Below are 19,414 nucleotides of genomic sequence, written 5' to 3'. Positions count from 1 at the left end.
GGCATCATGCTTTCAAGACGTGTGTTTGGTCTAATCGCTTAGACGTCCTCAGGAAGAAAATAGAGTCAAACTGCCCATTCCTTAGAAATTTTCCTTCCTCTCATTTCGACGTTCAGTATCACTGGATGTAAGTGACCCCTCAGAGCCTTCTGAAAAGAACACCTCTAGTTTATTTCAGACATACAGAGGGAATGGCCCGAATGCTGACCCGCTTTCCCCCAGCCCCGCTGCACTCCAGGGCCAGGTGGCAAAGCTCGAAGCCGCAGGGGGACCCTCCGGTCGCCGTGGGCGTCGTGGCGGCCTCCACTGAGGTGCCGAGCGCGTGGTGGCCAGTTCGCGTCCCCCCTTCGTGGCTGCTGGCTTATAAGTCTGTTCAGAAATGTTACATTTTACATCACCGGAGAGAATCCTGCCCAGCGCTAAGCACTGACATTAGAAGACTAATGGAAGCGCCCGTCGCGTTGAGTGTGTGAACGCTCTTCTCCTGGTCGGCATTATATAGCGAGACCTCGACATGCTTACTGACTAGGAACAGCTGTACAGATGCTGGGCCAGGCAGCAGAAGCCCAGCGGACTCCTCTGATACGTCGCTACCCCCAGTGGGTTATGAAACCAAGCGTAAACTACACAATAAACAGGTGTGAGTCACCAAATAGAGAAACTCAGGCCCTGACTGCAGCGGGACCCGGTGAGATGAGAGGGTGTTCGCAGGGAGATACAATTTACAGGTCAGGATGTAATAGTAACCTTTCACTGTGTAAACCGAAAACGAAACTTGGGGTCTTGGGTCATCTGCAGACACAGAGAAGTCGTATAGAAATAGTCTGTGGAGTTTCACGTTCGTTTTACATTTGCACTGGGGTTGCAGAGCTGTTGACTTGCCCCACTCGACGTGCTGGCGTCCAGTGTCTTCTTTTAGCGCTGTAATTTGGAGTGTATCACTGACGCTCTAAATTATGGTACTGCATCCTCGTGGCGTCATGTTAGGATCCCGGCCTGCTTCGGTATCCTAGTAATGCTCTGGAAAGCCAGGGCATGCAGCTTCTAATTCGAGCTCCACGGTGACTCACGGTGTCACATTTAACGCGTTCGTGGCACCCCAGAGCTGACAGGGCCCCTAGAAAGCTGATGTCATCTGCCCTGTAAGCCAGCAGCTGGACTCCGGTGTCAGGAGTATTGACAGGCGTCTCCACTGCTGCTGGCAAACCAGGACTGGGGCTGGGAAGAAGCCGTTTCAGTGGACACTGGCACGGCGGTCAGGAGTCCGGCGGGGCCCGGCCTTCAGAGCCCGCTGCGCTCACGTGTCTCGTGGAGACCCTGGTTGCAGCCTCGTGGACTGGCTGTGACGCCCCGCTGCCGGGCAGTATGGTGGCCACAGCCAGTGTCCCCTTGGGCAGCGGGGCGGGAGCGTCCACCGCGGGCGGCCTTGCTGCGGCCTCAGCCGCTGGGCTGTCGGGCCGTCTGGTGCTGCGTCGGTCTGTCCTCTCCTCTGCTGGAAGCTCCCGTGCGTGAGTGCCGCCCTTCGGGTTGCCCAGCTGCGGGGAGGATGTCCTTCCTTCGGCTCCGCCTTCTCTGTCCAGGGTGGGCTCTCACTCCCAAGCTGGCCTGGCCCACCTGGGCTTAGGGGCTGGGCTCGAGCCGGGGCTATTTGCTGGCGGTTGCTGGACGCGCATCCTGGGCCTGGTCGGCGCAGGGCTCCCTCGAGACGCCAGCTGCAAGTCCGGGGCCCCGGGACCCCCCTCAGCATGACCCTCACTCCCACTCCTGCTTCTCCGAAGCTGCTGTAACCTGTTTATCACAGGCCGACTCTACCATGTGCACTTTTTAAAATACCAGAACTTTTTATAAGATGAATTCTGTTGCATTGACTACGTATAAAATAAGACAAAATTGTAATTTAAAACCGTATAAAAAAGTATGTCTTTACTATTCTGAAACAGTAGTCCCGCTTGTCTGTTTAGGTCCTTTGCAAAATCCTAGAAAATGTTTGGGAACTAAAGTCACCCTTTCCGGGAGAGGCTGGGTACCATCTGTCCTGGACCCCTTTCAGGGAAGCCATGTGGGAGTGTGTGGGGAGCCCAGCACCAAGGGACCGGCACAGGCGACTTGAAGTGTCGCCCTCGGCTGTGCCCCAGGGCATTCCCGCCCCACGGGGCGCCCCTGCAGCCCCAGAAAGTGTCTCGCGCCGGCTTTTCCTGCCTCGCTGTCTTCGGACGCCCTGTCCACCCGTAGCATGCGGCCCACCCCACAATGTCAGACACTTGACAAGCTTGTCGGGACTTTTCTCCAGTTATATTTGTGGAAAACCTCATTCGTAAAGTGATTCCCGCTCCGCCTAAATGGCTTACGTGAGAAAGGGCGGAGGGTGAAACCCTGACATTGATCATCAATGTGCCAAACGCCCCACGGGTGGGTCAGACCTCAGCGTAACCCTGGGAGGTCGTCACCATCTTATCGACGAGGAGACCGGGGCTCAGGGGTGCAGCCTGTCACCCAGATTCACGGAGCTGGTACACGGCAGCTCGAGGATTCCGAACTGAGCGGTCTCACCTCGGCACCAGAGCTGCTGAGGATCTCGTCAGACGGGAGTTTTCAGGAATGACTAGGAGAGAACAGTAACATCTACACACTAGACAGAATTTAAAATGCTCTTGAATGATATGATTTCTCAGAACCCAGGTCAAACGCTAAAAGCACAGGTGGTGAAAGGAACTGCAGGTGAGGGCGAGGCGCCAGGGTCAGGAGAGGCCCAGAGCCCCCAGGGGGAAGGAGCCACTGCCTGCGGCCGCGGGGTCCTCACCTGCACGGCGGGGGCAGCACGTCAGGCATTTCTTGCAGTGAAGTTGCTTTTAAAGACAATTTTTTTCTGAAAACGCTTATTGTCATAAAAATTACTATGCATAAGTGGTGAACTTTAAAAATTATCTTTCCACTTAAGATTTTTACGTTTAAATCATAAAGGATTGTAAGTAAGAATACTTTCTATTTTTGAGTCCTTGCCACATGCCAGGGAGCCTCCTCTGATCGTTTCCCCCGTAGAACAGTTTGCAAATACATCTTCCACAGAACAGGCGGGTGAGCCTCAGTACGCAAAGGACCAGGTCACGGGGCTTCCAACTGTCGGAGTTGGGCTGGGCACCCGGGCCTGCCCTCCCCGCAGACGTGCTGGCTGTGGAGCCCCCAGTCGCCAGTTGGTCCGTGATTGAGACACATGAGGGATTCAGGGCATCACTGTCGCGGGCGTCCTCGAGCCCAGCCCCACCTGCTCTCCGAGCCGTCCAGCCCGGCGGGCGCTCTGCGTAGATTTTAAACCCTAGCTGTAGGCAGCTGGTAACACAAATCGCAGCACAAGTGTGCCCACCAACGGCCTTTATCTTAGACGGTAAGACCAAGGCCCTCAGTCTCGCTGCGTATCGCTTCCCTGTAACGAATACTGGACGCGGCCTCAAACAGCAGGGCCTGGATGTGGTCAGTTTCGTCTCTTGGTGGCATCTCGGCGAGCTCACTGACCGCTGGCCTGATGCCCCCTTCCCGGGGAGCGAGTGCCCTCACGTCTCGCTGGTCTTCCGCAGGTGGCCCTGGTGCAGTGGACGGAGAGCGTCGGCCTCACTCTGGTCAACAGAGACCTCACGTCCATGCAGCTGAGGACCCCCAGCGGCCAGATCCTGACCTACTGCATCCTGCAGACCTTCCCCTTCACGTCGGAGAGCAAGCGGATGGGGGTCATCGTCAGGGTGCGCTGGCCTCTGTCCCCGAGCTGGGTGCCTGCTCTGGTCACTGTGAGGGCACTGCAGCGGTCTCTTTAGGCTCACTCCAGGGCTTTATGCTCGTCACAGTGTTTTGTAATAATAAAATCCAAACTGATAATTTATGCTGAGAAGCTGGTGTGGCTCTAATAGTCATGATTTAAAACAACTTTCCTAAGACGGCTGAGGCAGGATAAGTAGAAGATGTTCATGAATTTTTGAAATCGGCTCGAGCTGCTTTGTTTCCCACAGCAGTAGCAGCCAGTTTACCTGAAGAATGATTTATGACCGTAACGTTGCTAAAATATACCCCTATTAAATGTTTTGTAGCGAATACCACAAATACGTCTTGGAAGTTGGCTAAACTAAGAAGCTTATTCACTCAAGCTCTGGAAATTTGAGAGAATTTACCTTGCAGTCCAAGGCGTATATTCATTTACAGATTTTAGTTCAAAACCCTCAGCACAGCATCTTGAGAGCCACAATTATGCTCTCGGTTCCTGGTGGCCTGAGCATCTAGGGAGGACACAGCCCTGCCTAGAAGGTGTCTGAGTAACTCACCCAGGGGAGTGGGTTCACGGAGAATTGCCCTCCTGGTGCGTTCCCGTTAGAGCAGCCCCCCAGTGGCTGCAGCGTGGCCTCAACACGTCTGTGTTCCCTCCCTTCTTGTTACAGGACGAGTCCACGGCAGAGATCACGTTCTATATGAAAGGTGCCGACGTTGCCATGTCCACCGTCGTCCAGTATAATGACTGGCTGGAGGAGGAGGTATGAGCTGTCTCACTTTGTGCAGATGTTTTTACGAAACTCAGGGCAGTGACAGAAGCACGGCATCCTTTCTCCGACTCGTAGGTACTTGCTGGTGTCACTGGAGTGAATCAGGATGCCAGGTTTCACACCAGACACTGTCGGTTCATAAAGCAGAGAGGATAGGAGTACTGTAAATTATAAATACTGTACTTTCTGTGTGAACAACTACTGCTTTTGGTTTCCGTGTGAATACGTGTAGATGTGTGCAAGTGTGTCCGTATGAAGAATATTTTGTTTATTTTGGTGAAAAAATAGAAAGCGTCCCTAATCATTCACTAAAATAGTCTGAAACAGTATTGTGCATATAACCAGCGTTATATTTTAACATGATATTTATTTTGTAACCTAAATTATTTACCAGGATATTTTAGTTAGAATTTAATTCCAATATGTACATAGGATTCACTTTAAACGTGGAGATAAGATCCAAATATAACCAATCCTATATTTTCATCAAATTCTCTCTGAACAAATACGATTTGTATTTAGCTTCATGAGATGATTTGTTGTTTACATTTATGTATTTGTAAAAACTTAGATTTCAGAGTAAAACTAAACCGCTGAATTCATGAGTGTGACCCCCGTTCACTGTGTGCCTGTTGTCGGTGGGGCTCAAGCGTGTCCACCCCCCTTCGGGCCAGGAGTCTGTCTGTCAGTCCAGGGGCCACAGCCCACGTCCACGACGGTATTGGCAATATGAATCAATAGCTCCTTCAGGCACTGGATTTAATCAGGGACATGAATAAATTAAACTCCCTGAAGACCTAGTAAAATGCCATAAAAATTACTTTGGGTCATAATGATGTGCGATTAATTATAAAATCCTTGTTGAATTTATTTAGCTTTATGAGGTCAATCGATAAATGTCTTGCAACAGACAGATAATGTCAGACTGTTTTTCAGATAACTTTATTAAAAATCCTTTGTGCATTTATTTCCAACATTGTAGTTTCTCCCATCGATAAATCTTTCCACACCCTCCCACCGCAGTCTTTGTTGTTAACACTCTTGTCGTGGGGAAAGCCTTTCGCTTTATCCAAAGCCAGCAGGTACTCAGAGCCTGAGTTTACAGGGGGCTGTTCTGTGTCACAGAAGCTCCCAAGCTGGATTCTTGGTCATCAACGTGTGTTCCCCAAATACTAAGAAAACAAAACACACCTACGCTGTCCGTCATGCGGCAGAAGGGGCGATTTTGTAAAGCCTGCAGTGCGAGCCCATCCTCTGTGTGGACATGACGCCCGCGAGCCGAGGCGGCGGTGCCTGGGGGGCAGCCCCTTCCTCTCCGCGCAGGCCCCCCTCTTTGCCCCCAGATGTGTGTTTGTTAGAAACGAGACGGAGCTAGGACTGGGGAGCAGGGCGGTATGAAGGGGCACCGTGGCGTCGCCTGCCGGGCCTCAGGATCCGCGGGCCGCGTCGAGTGTGGGGCTGGCGCGCGAGCGGGGACCTCTCCGCACACGGCCTGGTGTGTGACAGCGGGCAGCGGATCAGGTCTCCCCGGAGGATTAGAAAGGAACCCCGGAGACTCGGGATGGTTTATCCTGCATACATTAAGTGCAGTGAACGAGCTTTGTCAGAGGAAGGTGCCGTTACCCGGGAACGGGGGCCTCTGCCCTTGAACGGACGGGGCCGGGCGGGATGGACGCGCGTGGAAGTGTGTCCCCGGGCCGGGCGCAAGCCCCCCGGTATCGCTGATTCCGAAGGGCGGCGGTCGGACGCTCCGAGTCCCGGCTCCCTCGGTGGCCGTGACGGCCGACTGCACAGTTCGTGTGGCCGTTGTCTGTGTCGCGCACACATGCGGCCCGTCCCGCTCCCGTAGTGGGGAGAGAGCCGTGCCCATGGTCCCTCCGCGTCCCACCCGGCGGGCGGTCGGGAGGCGCAGGGACCCCGGGTCGGGTCGGCTGCGTGGCGCGGCGGCGGGGGAGCCGGCCGCTCCCCCCCTCCCGCGGGGATGTGGGTCTGGCGGGATGAGCCAGTGGAGCACGTGGCCGTGGCTGCGGGCCGGCCGGGCCGCGTGTGACCTGCCTCTCTCTTCCAGTGCGGCAACATGGCCCGCGAAGGCCTGCGCACCCTCGTGGTGGCCAAGAGGGCGCTGACGGACGAGCAGTACCAGGACTTCGAGGTGAGCGGCCGGCCTCCCGCCGTGGCCGTGGCCTCGGGGAGACGGTGCGCACGGGGGCGGCGCCGCGGGTGTCCCCGCCTCGGCCAGCCCTGCGCGAGTCACAGCACCGCCCGCCTGTCCTCAGAACCGCTACAACCAGGCCAAGCTGAGCATCCACGATAGGACGCTCAAGGTGGCCGCCGTGGTGGAGAGCCTGGAGCGGGAGATGGAGCTGCTGTGCCTGACGGGGGTGGAGGACCAGCTGCAGACGGACGTGCGGCCCACCCTGGAGATGCTGCGCAACGCGGGCCTCAAGGTACCGCGAGGGAGCGGGCGCCCCCTGGAGGTGGTCCCCTGAAACCCGCCGAGGTGGAGGGCGTGAGGGCCTTGGTGAGCGGAGGTCTCTACGCGTCCCGCGGAGCCCCCCTCCGCCCCGGGGGCTGCGCCCGCCCGCCCGTCACCCTGACGCAGCGGCTCTGCTCCCCCTTTCCCGGCGGCCGTCTGTCCTCCTGGCTGCCTTCCCGGCCGCGGGCGCCCTCACGGCAGCCTGAGGCCTGTCCCGGCCCGAGCCGCTCCCCACGGCAGCCTTTTATCCGCGTGGGGAGGTTTGCCCCGTAGACCGCATGGTGCTCCCTGCCTGACCTACTGACCTGCTGTCTTTTTCTAACGGTTTGTCCTCTTCGGGTCCAGGGGACATTAGCACGTTGTGGTGTAAGTTTTAGTTTTCGGGAAACTGCTTTCTTGCCTTACTTACCTGTGCTTTCACTAAAGCTGAAGTTCAGTTACAGATGGCTGAGAAAATGCATTTCAGTGCCGCCTCAAGGACTGAGAATGAAAAAAGTACAGCTTGCTTTTAAAAGAAATACTTGTGTCTAACTGGAGCAGAGAGAGAACTGGAGGGAAATGTCAGAAGGCAAAGCCGTGGCCGGCTTCAAATAACAATACACTCAGCACGTTTTGATGAGGGCACTGTGACGGGCACAGCAAGGGGGCCCCTGCCGTCCAGGCCTCTGGGCGGGGGAGATGTTGGAGCCTCCCCGGCCGTTCAGGGCCGTGGCAGGGGCGGCCGCTGGCATCTGCGTGTGCCGTCCAGGTGCTAGTCAGAGTGGAAGAGAGCAGTTCAGCCTCAGAACGGTGACCCGATCTAAGCCTGTGCGACCAGAAGCTTGCGTGGAGGAACATGATTGACTAGAGGCAGACAGCCTGCTCCTTCCATTGTGGTTTGTCACGAGCTCCCCGTCAGTCTCGCTCTTGGGTGTTGCTGCTGGCTTGTCAGCACAGCCGAGGCCTGCGCGTTTCTTGTGTAAAGATTTGGGTGCTTTGTATCAGCTGCTCGCTAAGCTCTGAAGTCAGTAAGACTTGCTGGGCTTCTGCCCTTTTCCCTTTTCATGCTCCGTCAGGAGAAGCACACTCTTTTGTCCCGTTAGAGTTCAAGGATGTGGTTTCAGCCCGTCCTCTGAGCCTGAGAGGTGGCGCTTGGCCAGGCCACACTTGTCCCTGAGTTATCAGCAGCGGGACTTCTTGTTCTGTGGGGTTAATTGTCCCCAACTTTGTCACGGTGACGTGTCGTTGTCTTAGATCCAGGCTCAGTGAAGTGAATATTAATGTGTAACATAAGTAAAAAACACAAACCCTCAGACACTGAAAAGAGCCGCAGGTAGATTGTGCCAAGCAGAGAACCAGTATACCATGTAAGTTTTTTGTTTCCTGTTCCCAGAAATGCATATTTATGTATGATACATATGATACATCTGAGAAATCAGATGGTAGCAAGAAGTTGCTGCTGTTACGGAAAAGATATATAAACCGTCCTGTTACGTATAAAGTGTCCTGGTTTCGCTCTCTTTTCAGTCTAGGGATACTTACACATACAATATGTGCGTGTGTTTGATATTTTTAAGTAAAAGTGGTGTTCGGGAGTTCCCTGGTGGCCTAGTGGTTAGGATTCCGGGCTTTCACCGCCGTGGCCTGAGTTCAATCCCTGGTCTGGGAACTGAGATCCCACAAGCCATGTGGCGTGGCCAAAAAATAATAATAATAATAATAAATAAAAAGTAAGACAAAAGGGCTAGATTTTTTAAAAATATATTTTTTTAGTGGTGTTATTTGACATGACTTATTTGATACGAAACAACTTTCGGGTTAACTATTGCCCGTTTACCTATTTCGAACCTCAGTTTTCAACCGAAAAACTCACACAGGTGACAAGGAGGATGTCAGGGTCCCCCTAACTCTGCAAGCCCTCGGCCTGTGGGCCTGTTTGCTTGGCCTGCAAGGCCGTGTAGACGTGGCCTTCTGACGTACTCAGGCGTCCTCCTCAGCCCCAGCTGCGAGGCTCCTAATCCCGTCGTTCGCCTGCCTCGGCTCTGCTGCTGTGTCTAAACGTCACTTCGCCCTGTCCTGTCTCAGTTCGTTCGCCTGCCTCGGCTCTGCTGCTGCGTCTAAACGTCACTTCGCCCTGTCCTGTCTCAGTTCGTTCACCTGCCTTGGCTCTGCTGCTGCGTCTAAACGTCACTTCGCTCTGTCCTGTCTCAGTTAAGCAAGTTGGCAGAGACTTTTATTGTGATGTAAAGTTCACCGTCTTCACCATTTTTAAGGGCACGGTGCAGTGGCACTAAGTACATGCACACTGTCGTGTACCAACCAGCACCCTCCGCCTGCCTTAACTCTTTATGCTGTAAGACTGAAACTGTCCCCGTGAAATGCTAGCTCCCCTCCCCCAGCCCTGGCACCCTCCATCTCCTTCCTGTCTCTACGAGTCTGACTCCTCTGGGGACCTCATTCAGGTGGAATGATGCGGTGTTTGTCCTTTTGTGACTGGTTTGTTTCTCTCAGCATAGTTGTTGCAGGTGTCAAATCCCCTGCCTTTTTTAATATTCATTGTATGGATGGACCACATTTGGCTTCTCCATCATCCATCCGTGGACTCATGCGTTGCTTCATGTTTGGCTGTTGTCAATAGTGATGCTGAAAACACGGATGTGCAGATATCTTTTCAAGGGCAGACACTTTTCAGAGGTGAACACGTGATAGAGTTGGGGTTCACCAGCTGAAACTGTTTCTTAGATATGGATGCTGACGGGCGATAAACTGGAGACGGCCACGTGCATCGCCAAGAGTTCTCACCTGGTGTCTCGAACGCAGGACACGCACGTTTTCAGGCCGGTAAGTGCACGTCCACGTCACTTGGAATTTTAAATGTTTTGAATTGAAACTTACTGGTTTTGTGAGAATGTATACGCAGTTATCTATTAGTTAATAGATACTATTTTAAAAGAGAAGTAAGTTTCTTACTCAGTTTATAAAAACATGTTAAAAATAGATTTCTATTAGTTACATATATTAAATGTGAACAAAAAGCTGCTTTTGGGCTTCCCTGGTGGCGCAGTGGTTGAGAGTCCGCCTGCCGAGGCAGGGGACACGGGTTCGTGCCCCGGTCCGGGAAGATCCCACATGCCCGGCCCGTGAGCCATGTCCGCTGAGCCTGCGCGTCCGGAGTCTGTGCTCTGCAATGGGAGAGGCCAGAACAGTGAGAGGCCCGCGTACTGCAAAAAAAAAAAAAAAAAGCTGCTTTTGGTAGAGTGAAACAAGGTCTAAATTCAAGAGTATTTTTCTGTTATACTATTAGAATTATTAACGACTAAATATCTATTTTAAAATAGACATACTGCAGTCATTTTCTTTTCAATTTATAAAAGTATACATTGATAAAAGAATTACGTTTGTCTATTAGTTAGACATAATACATGTGGTCCAGAAGCTGCTTTTGTGAAACAAATACAAAGTAGAAATGTATTAAATACAAAGTAGAAATGTGTTTTTAATCTACTACCATCTTCAGATTAAATGATCTTCCTCAATTAGATCAAAGAAAATTAATAGAAATGATCGAAATTTGTGTGTTTACTGTATCTACGAGTTACGATGAAATTTGATTCAAACAAAAAATAAAAGTTTCTTGGGTCTTGATTGATGGCAGCTGAACAGACATTGTGTGTCTCTGTTCCAAAGGAAGCCCTTGCACCTACAGAAATAGTGATTTGAATATAATTTACATGTAAATGTAGTTTATTTCGAAGCATCAGAATCACAAATTAGGCCCTGCAGACTACTATTTGCAATTAAATTATTAATGATTCTGATAAAACTTCAGATCAATTTTTGTTGACTTTGCAGTGTTATAGCCCCACAAATGAAATTTCCACAATAAAACCTACCTATTTAAAGATGAGTCTGGATTGATTAATCTGGACCCATGAAGCTTTTTATTTCAGTCCTGTAATATATCATTTCTTTTATGCCCCATAAAATCTCCACAGAAAGAATGTCAAAAACTAGTATGTTAGTTTCTGAAATATTTTCTTTCAAAAATTAACGATACTTCAAGATTATGACTTGATTTTACTCTTTTCCATCGTTCAATCTTCCAGATAACTCAGTTTGCTTGAACTGATAGAATAAGTTGAAACCCATGGTAGAGACAACAGAAACAGTTTTAGAAAAGCATTTTGTATCACTTGGCATGTTATGAAAAGAGGCGTCTTTAAATGAAGCCTCGATTTTAGGTCATTCCGTCCCTCCCTGCTGTGTGGCCACGAGGAACTCAGCTTCCTCGGGCTGTGATGCTGAGGTGTGTTGACCTGTGACTATGCAGAACGGCATCCCTGGCGTTAACACTCACACACACCCCCACTGCCCTATGAAAGTAGAGAGACTTTCAGTTAACGGTCATCATGCTCTCTTACCCGCATATACTGAGAAAAGCCAGGTGTCTTCCCCAGCTACGCAAAGGTGCCTGTTAGCTCATGGAGGGCAGTGGTGGGGGGCCGTTTGTCCCTCTTCCTTGACAAGCCAGTTCTTCTGTTCACTTTGTCTTACTGTAATTGTGATACTTGCCCTGCACTTTACAGTGTACGTTTCCTGCCTTGAGTTGTCACACGTTGGAAAGCAGTTCGTATTAAATTAGTAGGTATTTATTGCCATCACTGTAGAAGAAATTGGGAAGAGCAGTTGTTATAGAATTTCCCGTGTCAAGCATGCTCCGGCTTTAGAAGTGTCTAAAGGCCTGGGATCTGTGCATCGGGGCTTGTTTGTCTGTGACTTAAACAGGGTTGTAACTGGGTACTTCTTCCCCTTTCATGGAGGTAACCAGTCGGGGAGAAGCCCATTTGGAACTGAATGCCTTTCGAAGGAAGCATGACTGCGCACTGGTCATATCCGGGGACTCCTTGGAGGTGAGGCTGGGCCCTGACCAAGCAGGTGTCTTTCTGTCTGTCCTTCTCCCTGGAGATGAGGCTGGGCCCTGTCTGTCCGGTGGACTGTGGACTTCCTCAGTCAGATGTGTTATCAGCCTGCGTTGCCCTCTCCACTGGTTTTGACATCTCTGCTCACAGCAGTGATGTGTGCGGGCAGAGCCTGAGAAGAGGCCAGGGCCATGTCGCAGTGAGAACTTGGCCCTTACGGCTTTGGCGCTGGTCTGTCTTGGGCTCGTTCAAAGCTCTTCCGGCGCTTGGAGGCCTGCTCTTCGTTCCTGGCGTGGCCGCCTTGGAGCCTGGCTCTGGTAGCCGTGATCTCAGTTTATCCAAACGCGTGTTTCCAGCAGCGGCCCTGGTACCCAGGACCCTCTGCTCCTGGAGGCCCCGCGTGGGGCTGGGCGGCCCGCTCGGGTCCAGCCCCCTCTCCTCACTCGGCGCCAGGGTCGCAATGGCCGGAGCCGTCGGGTGGGGGGTGTGCTGGGGGCCCCTCCCCCTGCAGCTTTTGCCCGCGGCTCTCTCAGATGTTTCCAGAAGTCTGGGCGGAGCAGCGCAGCCTCTGGTGACCCAGTCAGTGTGGCCACTGAGGCCAGCCTGGCAGGGGCGTGGGGGGGGGGGTGCTGGGGGTTGGACGGGACGTCAGGAGCAGCGGAGACGGTGCGACCTCTGTGGCCACGTGCGTGCAGATGGCGCCGTGTCCGGCTGGCTCTCCCGCCTGCTGCATTGCCGGGGCCGCGCACCCCAAGTCTGCGTGGCTGCTTCCGCGGAGCCCCCGGGACCGCGGGGCCTGGACAGCGGCAGCGCTCTCACCCGCCCGTGCCCAGGATGGAGGACTTGGAGGGCGCCCCGTGCTCCCCACCGTGCCGTCCCCACAAGCCGACCCCGGGGACGCCCCCAGCCTCGCTGGTGTGTGTTGTTTTATAGGAGCCGCGCGGGCCCCTGGCTGACTGTCCAACTCGCTGGCTGAGCTCTGGCCTCACGTTTGCATTTCTCTGTCTGCACCGCGGCGTCTGCACAGCTGCCGCGGGCTCCTGAGTTCTGCTCCTGTCCCTCTCGCTGCGTGTGTGGGACCCGGGACCCCTCGCCGGCTCGGCACCCCCATCCCCGCAGCGCTGTGAACTCACGCTTGGGTCGCCTGTTTCCGTGGTGCCCGGTGCTGCGCGACCTGCCCGCCGGTCTCCCCGGAGCCCGCGGTGTCTGGTCCCCCCCGGGCTGGGCCCTCCATCCAGCCGCTGAGTCGGTCCAGCACCTGCCGGTCCCGGGCTCCCTGAGCCCCAGCTCCTGCCCAGCGCAGCGCCCTCTTGATGGTGCTAAGGAGTGCGGTCCAGTCCCTGTCCACGGATCACACTTCCTTGGTTCTGGGGCACGAAGGATGACTGTCCCCTCCTTCCCAACCCTGGCGGCACTGATCGGGGCCTGAGCCGGCCTTCAAGCCCCCTTTCCTTTCCCGCCTTCTGTCTCTTCGCTCCGCCTCCCGCCCCTCGTCCAGAGGGTGAGGCCGGCCTCTCCAGGGCAGAAGGGCTCCGTTTCCCCCCCCGGCCCCCCGCCCCCTGGCTGCGCGTGAGGAGGGGTGAGGGGCCTGGGCCTCGCGTGTTCTCGGCTGGTCCCACCGCCGGCTGCAGGTTGCTCACAGCAGCCGAGCCGCATGCATGTGGCCGGCTGCTTTCCAGCCCAAAGCGTTTCGCGAATTTCCCCTCCGTTCTAGCCCCTCCTTGTAGGTCGATGTCTTTTTTAAAACCTCTCTATAGTTGGGACTTGGGGAGGGAGCAAAAGTAGCTACTTGTGTTAAACACGCTTCTGTGAGTGTGTTTTTATTGAAATCTTTTTGCTGTTTCTGTCCCCCAAATCCACATGTTGTTCCTGGCAGCCAGCCGGCCCCAGGGAAACCGCAGGCTGGAGCGCACATCCCCCCTCCCGCCAGCACCCCAGTCCCACTCCCCAAAGGCAGCGTCGCTGTTTCTGCTTCTGGGTCCTGCGGTGGTTCCTCCCCTCAGCAGGGATACTGTGTCCGTCTGTTTGCTGCTGAGTACCTGCCGAGAATGCGGGTTTTCGCTCACCACCCAGGTTTTAGGTGGCAGAGGGCCTGGGACTGCGTCTTGACCTCTTCACGCGGGGCACGGGCGCCCACACGGCTCTCCTGCAGGCGGATGTGCTGTTGGTGGTAGTCGGCGCCCCGGGGGCTCAGGACCCTCATTTCTGACTCCTGTCCTTCGTGTGGGGTGACTCTCGGGGTGTCCAGCTCAGCAACGGGACCCCACAGACTTCAGGCAGCTTTGGGGAATTTTTATTTTCCCCACCAAGATGGGGAACTAAGGATCGTCGCTGAGGGTATCGTGTGCTAAAGACCAAAGACCTTTTCAGCCAACCCCGGAAGGCGGTGCTGGCATCCCCTGAAGGCAGATGAGCTTGTCCGGGGCTTCCCTGGAGCCCTCCCCCCAGCCTGCGTGCGGGCTCCGTCCATCTGTCCGTGCCCTGAAGCCCGGCCTCGCTTCTGCCGCCCCCAGGTCTGCCTGAAGTACTACGAGCACGAGTTCGTGGAGCTGGCCTGCCAGTGCCCGGCCGTGGTCTGCTGCCGCTGCGCGCCCACGCAGAAGGCGCACATCGTCAAGCTGCTACAGCAGCACACGGGCAGACGCACGTGCGCCATCGGTGAGCGTGGGCGTCCGGGGAGCCGGGGTCCTGAAATGAAACGCGCGGGGACGTGCGCCCGTCTCCCTCCTGCCCGCCCGGTGGATGCCCCCTGTCTTCCTGGGTGTTGAAACCCCGTCTGCCGGTTGGCGAGGAAAGCCGGCCCCTCGCAGGTTCCCACTTCACGTCCGCGTTCCGTGCTTCCAGGTGACGGAGGGAACGACGTGAGCATGATCCAGGCGGCGGACTGCGGGATCGGGATCGAGGGGAAGGTGCGTCTGTCCGTCGTCCCCGCCAGGCCCCTGGTCAGCCCGCTCACACGCGTGGCCGGGGGCTGGGGGGAGGCGGACCCACGCTCTGAGGGAGCAGCTCCATGAGGGCACGTAGAGGACAGGCACGTCCTGCCGGGACTCGGGCACCTTCCTGGTCCCCGAGCTGTGCGGGGCTGCACCTGGGCCGCTCCCCGGATCCCCACAACCCTCTCTCAGCCCCACACACACGGCCCGCGCTCGGATGTCCGGGTCTCCCGGCCGGTCGGGAGCTGTGGTCTGCCTCCCGTGCTCACGTGAAAACACCCAGAGAGACCTGGACACAGGCTGGACCCCGGGCCCCTCTGCTTCGTGAATCAGGCCGCAGTGCTGAACCCGCAGCCGCTCGGCGGGGTGGCAGGTCCAGAGAACTGTCTTGAAGGTGCCCCGGTCCCTGCTCAGTTTCTGTGACACCGTCGGTGCCAGGCCGGGTCCTCCCAGGGTTCTGGCGGGCGGCTCCCGGGGCGGGGCCCGCGCTGTGCCCCTGTCTGGCCCTTAGCCCGGCCCGTCTGCCTTGGTCGCAGGAGGGCCGGCAGGCCTCGCTGGCGGCCGACTTCTCCGTCTCGCAGTTCAAGCACATCGGCCGCCTGCTCGTGGTGCACGGGCGCAGCAGCTACAAGCGGTCGGCGGCGCTCAGCCAATTTGTTATGCACCGCGGCCTCATCATCTCCACCATGCAGGTGCGGCGTCCGGAGCGGCCGTGCGGGGGCGCCTGGTGCCTTGCGGCCTGCGCGCATATTGGCCGACCGTGAGTAACGGGCGCTGCTCTCCTCCCTCCAGGCCGTGTTTTCCTCCGTCTTCTACTTCGCGTCCGTCCCTCTGTACCAGGGATTCCTCATGGTGGGGTAAGTGGGCCCGTCACGCGCAGACGTGGCAGCGGCACGTCGGGAGGGCTTGTAGCCCGGGAGCACGTGCAGGGGTCTGCTTGCGTGGCTCCCACACACTCAGCCTGAGGACGAATCGACTGGTGTACGGAGCCACGAAGTGGGGCAGCCAGAGGCAGCACGTGTCCGCTTATCCCTCCTACGACCCTGCTGTTAGGTTCTCATGGAATTTCTGTTTACACGGGGCAGCGCACCTGGGTCGGGAACTGTGTCGGAGCCGGGACTTTCTCCAGCCCTCGGCGGCGGCATGGTGGGGTGGGGGGTGGGGGGTGACTGGGTCACTCCCAGGCTGGGGAGCCCCTTCCTGAAGCCTGCGCCCTCCTGGCTGGACACGGTTGATCCTGACGGCGGCGTGAAGTTGGCAGCAGAGACCTCGAGAACGGGTGGTGCTGGCACGGGACCTCACATTCCGGGACGGACTCGGTCAGGCCTCCCGCGGTAACGAAGCTCATCCTCAGGGCGCCCGCCCGGCATCTGGGAAGCCCGTCCGCAGAGCGGCGGCCCGGGGCCCGTGGCGAAGGCTGTGCTCGTTGCGCTGCCAGGGCTACAAAGCGGGAGGCCTGTGTCAGACAAGAGTAGACCGGAGTTTCCTCCCCTCACCCCTCATGACCGCGCCAGCAGGTAAAGTCAGCGTGGCGGCCGCTGTGCAATGAACAACCCGCGCGGCTGCTCTCCTCTGCGAAGCCCCTCAGCCGCGGGCCGGGCCCCTCCACCGCGTGGTGAGGGCGACGGTGGTTAGCACACGTGTCCCGGCGCCGTCCTGTCCCCCCGCATCCCTAGGACACGGGTCTCCCGGCCTCAGCGTCTTCCCAGGTCGGCGGAGGACAAGCCAGCGGGTTATCGCACCCCGTGGAGCCCGGTTCAAGGGCACGGTTACGTGCGTGTCACCTGGCGGCTCCCTGAACCCCGAGAATCCCGGGGATTTCAGCGAGAGGCATCGGGGGCATCAGGGGCGCAACGTGGGCTGATTTCAGGGCGAAGCTGTGCGGGCGAGGTCCCGTCGCGAGTGACGGGGCTCCCTCGGCCTCCCGTCCTATGTCCTGGCCTCCTCCCCCCGGGCCAAGGGCGTCCGCCGCTTCCGCACACCCGTGTCTCCAGAGTGGACGTCAGAGCGAACTGGGGACCTGGTGGGACCAGCTCTGGGGGCGCAGGGCAGGCGGGAGGGGAGGTGGGAGGCTGGCGAGGGGTGGGCCGAGCCTGGGGTGTGGGCGCAGGAGAGCTTTTCAGGAAGAGGGAGCCCTGGGGCGGGCGCTTGTGCCCCGAAGAGGACAGGGCGCTGAGCTCGGCAGCGGGGGGCTGGGGCAGTGGCGGCGGTGTGAGGTGAAGGTGCCGCTCTCCTGCCACGTGGACGCATCCCTGAACGCCCGGCTTGCCGCCCAGGAGCCGCAGGGGCTGGATCCCGGTCCCCCTCGCCCCGGGTCTCCATCGTTTCTCCCCTCCTCCCCTGGCTCCTGTGTGGCTTGAGCTGTTGAACAGGTTAGGTTCTTGTGGAAATTAGAGCCTATCCTTCCCCACGGAACTCATGCGGACCCTGCCCAGGTCCCTGGAGGCTGAGGGGAAGCACTGCCCCTCCCGCGTCCCCAGGCCCAGGTCAGGATAAAGGCTTCACTGCGACTGGCTGTGGGGCTGGGCCTTGCGCCTGTTCAGGCAGCCTGCCCATAATCGCAGCAGGAGTTCCTAGAGTCATTCAAAGAGAGGGAAAAGCCTAAAGGTACAGAAAGCTACAAATTTTTTTACATTTTTCCGTTGCTTGCTTAAGTCTTTGCAATAATTATCACATTAATTCCTCTGAACAGCACAGAATTTGCACAGTAATGCTGGTTATGCCTTGAGTTTGTCCAGTGCATTTCTTCCTTGGAGGCCAAAGGAAAAGCATAACCATTCTCACTTTCCGTTTTTCTAAGTATGGATTTGAAAGTTTAAAAGGAAGTTTTAAGGGGCAGAGGTGACTACTCCCTAGATAAGAACTGCCTAAGTTCATGGAATTACAACCCTAGGCCTGATTTCGCTTCCCGTCTGCAGCCTGAGCCCTGTCGGCACAAGCACGCATTATTTTTAAAGCTCCTATTTATTATCAGCCTTCACTGAAAGTTTTATTTAAAGTTTCTCTGCATGTCCATCACTTAAACGAGGCGCCTGTAATTCTCTGAAGCGGTAGTCCCTTGGATTTGGCAGGAATGGAGGGAGATGCTTCTGAGTTAAGCTTCTTCAAAAATAAATAATAAAATAGTTTTGCCCTCACCTAGAAAACAAATATAAAGAACTGGGCGGGAAGCAATGTGGTGTTTTTATCAAATAAAATCTAACCAGACCAAACTACTGACCTTCCATGATGGAATAACTGGCTCTAGAAACTACAGGACAGTTGATAGAATTCCGTTCCACCTATGTACGGTTTTTATCCGAGTTCATTTCATTAGCTTTCTAGGGACTGGTGACCCAGGTGAGGCCCACCCGCACTGCTGGTTACTTCACGGAAGGAAGCTCGTGCCGAGGCCGCCCCGGTTCCCCCTGGAGCCCACCAGGTGGCACCTGGCCCACTCCCCTCACTTAGCCTTCGGTTGCGTCTGCCCACATACCTGAGGTCCTGGGAGGGGCTGTGCCCTACCTCCACACGCCTCCCTCGGCAGGTCCTCTGGGGAAGCACCGTGCATCCTGGCCCCACTTAGCGTTCACGGGCGTCAGCACATCCAGGGTTCTGTGAGACCCGCTCCACATAGTCGAGCCAAACCCCTCCTGTGCCCGACAGCTGCCGACGTCCCGTGTTCAGGCAGCATCCTTGGAGACACGCAGGTCTGCTCTAGCTGAGGTGTCCCTCTCGTGATGGCCACAGCTCCCAGGAGGCACCCCCGGGCCATCACAGGTATGCATCCTCGCAGGGGATTTCAGTGGGGAGCCTGAGGATGCGTGTGGGAAAACTACCAGATGCCGTCTTCACAGGGTGCCAGGAGGGCACGTGACATCTGAGGAAGAGTCCTGAGCTGTAAGCAGGAGCCTGGGCGAGTGATTGAGGAGGGGGGCTCGCAGCCCGTCACCGAGGGGCACCACGGAGCGACAGGAAATGCCCTGTCCTCCCAGCCCACGCGACTGGAAGACAGGGTGAGGTACAGGGAAAAGCTGTTTTCGGACCGTGGACACCAGGCAGCAGGCACTGAGGCCGGAGACAAGGGAAGCTGGCAGAATTCACAGCTGGAAATCCCTGGAACCTTGGGGGTAAAGATTCCTTAGGCACAAAATGCGTGAACTGTCACAGGAGAAATTGACAAGATGGACTCCATCAAAATTAAGTCTTCGCTCCTCTAAAGGCAATATTAATCAAATGAAAAGGCCGGGAAACCTACATCTGATAGAGCTCTGTACCCAGAGTGTTTCACGATCTCCAAACAGCTCAGTCTTTTAAGAAAAGGCTAAAGATTTGAACGTACATCACAAAAGAGGATGTAAGAATAGCCAATGAGCACACGAAAATATATCAACATCATTAGTTACAGGAAATGGAAATTTTAACCCCACCTAGAGGCCAAGTTAAGACAGACCGCGCTAAGTGTCAGCAGGAAGCTGGGGCTCCCGGGACTTACAGCTCCTGGCCGGAGTGCACAATGGTGAAACGAGCCCGGAAGACAAGTTGGTCGGTTTTTCATACGATTAAGCATATGGCCCAGCAACCCTCCCCTCCGAAGCCTTCTCC

The 19,414-nt window shown here is 55.9% G+C and overlaps 1 protein-coding gene across 8 annotated transcripts in view; it reads left to right on the top strand.

The window, feature by feature from the left end:
* Positions 1-19,414, top strand: part of ATP9B (ATPase phospholipid transporting 9B) — a 215,676-nt gene that overhangs the window by 183,876 nt on the left and 12,386 nt on the right. For 7 of the 8 annotated variants that reach the window (XM_024754795.1, XM_024754798.1, XM_024754797.1 and 4 more), the window contains 10 exons: positions 3,573-3,734; positions 4,422-4,514; positions 6,592-6,675; positions 6,800-6,970; positions 9,721-9,819; positions 11,799-11,888; positions 14,411-14,555; positions 14,742-14,806; positions 15,367-15,522; positions 15,623-15,687. In XM_024754795.1, coding sequence (XP_024610563.1) covers positions 3,573-3,734; positions 4,422-4,514; positions 6,592-6,675; positions 6,800-6,970; positions 9,721-9,819; positions 11,799-11,888; positions 14,411-14,555; positions 14,742-14,806; positions 15,367-15,522; positions 15,623-15,687 — 1,130 coding nt within the window. The remainder of the gene's footprint in view (positions 1-3,572; positions 3,735-4,421; positions 4,515-6,591; positions 6,676-6,799; positions 6,971-9,720; positions 9,820-11,798; positions 11,889-14,410; positions 14,556-14,741; positions 14,807-15,366; positions 15,523-15,622; positions 15,688-19,414) is intronic. The other variant, XM_024754799.1, reaches the window with a different exon arrangement.

Source organism: Neophocaena asiaeorientalis, unplaced genomic scaffold (genome assembly GCF_003031525.2).
Source record: "Neophocaena asiaeorientalis asiaeorientalis breed wild unplaced genomic scaffold, Neophocaena_asiaeorientalis_V1.1 scaffold124, whole genome shotgun sequence".
In the NCBI taxonomy this organism is placed as follows: Eukaryota; Metazoa; Chordata; class Mammalia; order Artiodactyla; family Phocoenidae; genus Neophocaena; species Neophocaena asiaeorientalis.
This window is presented reverse-complemented; position numbering and strand designations above follow the sequence as displayed.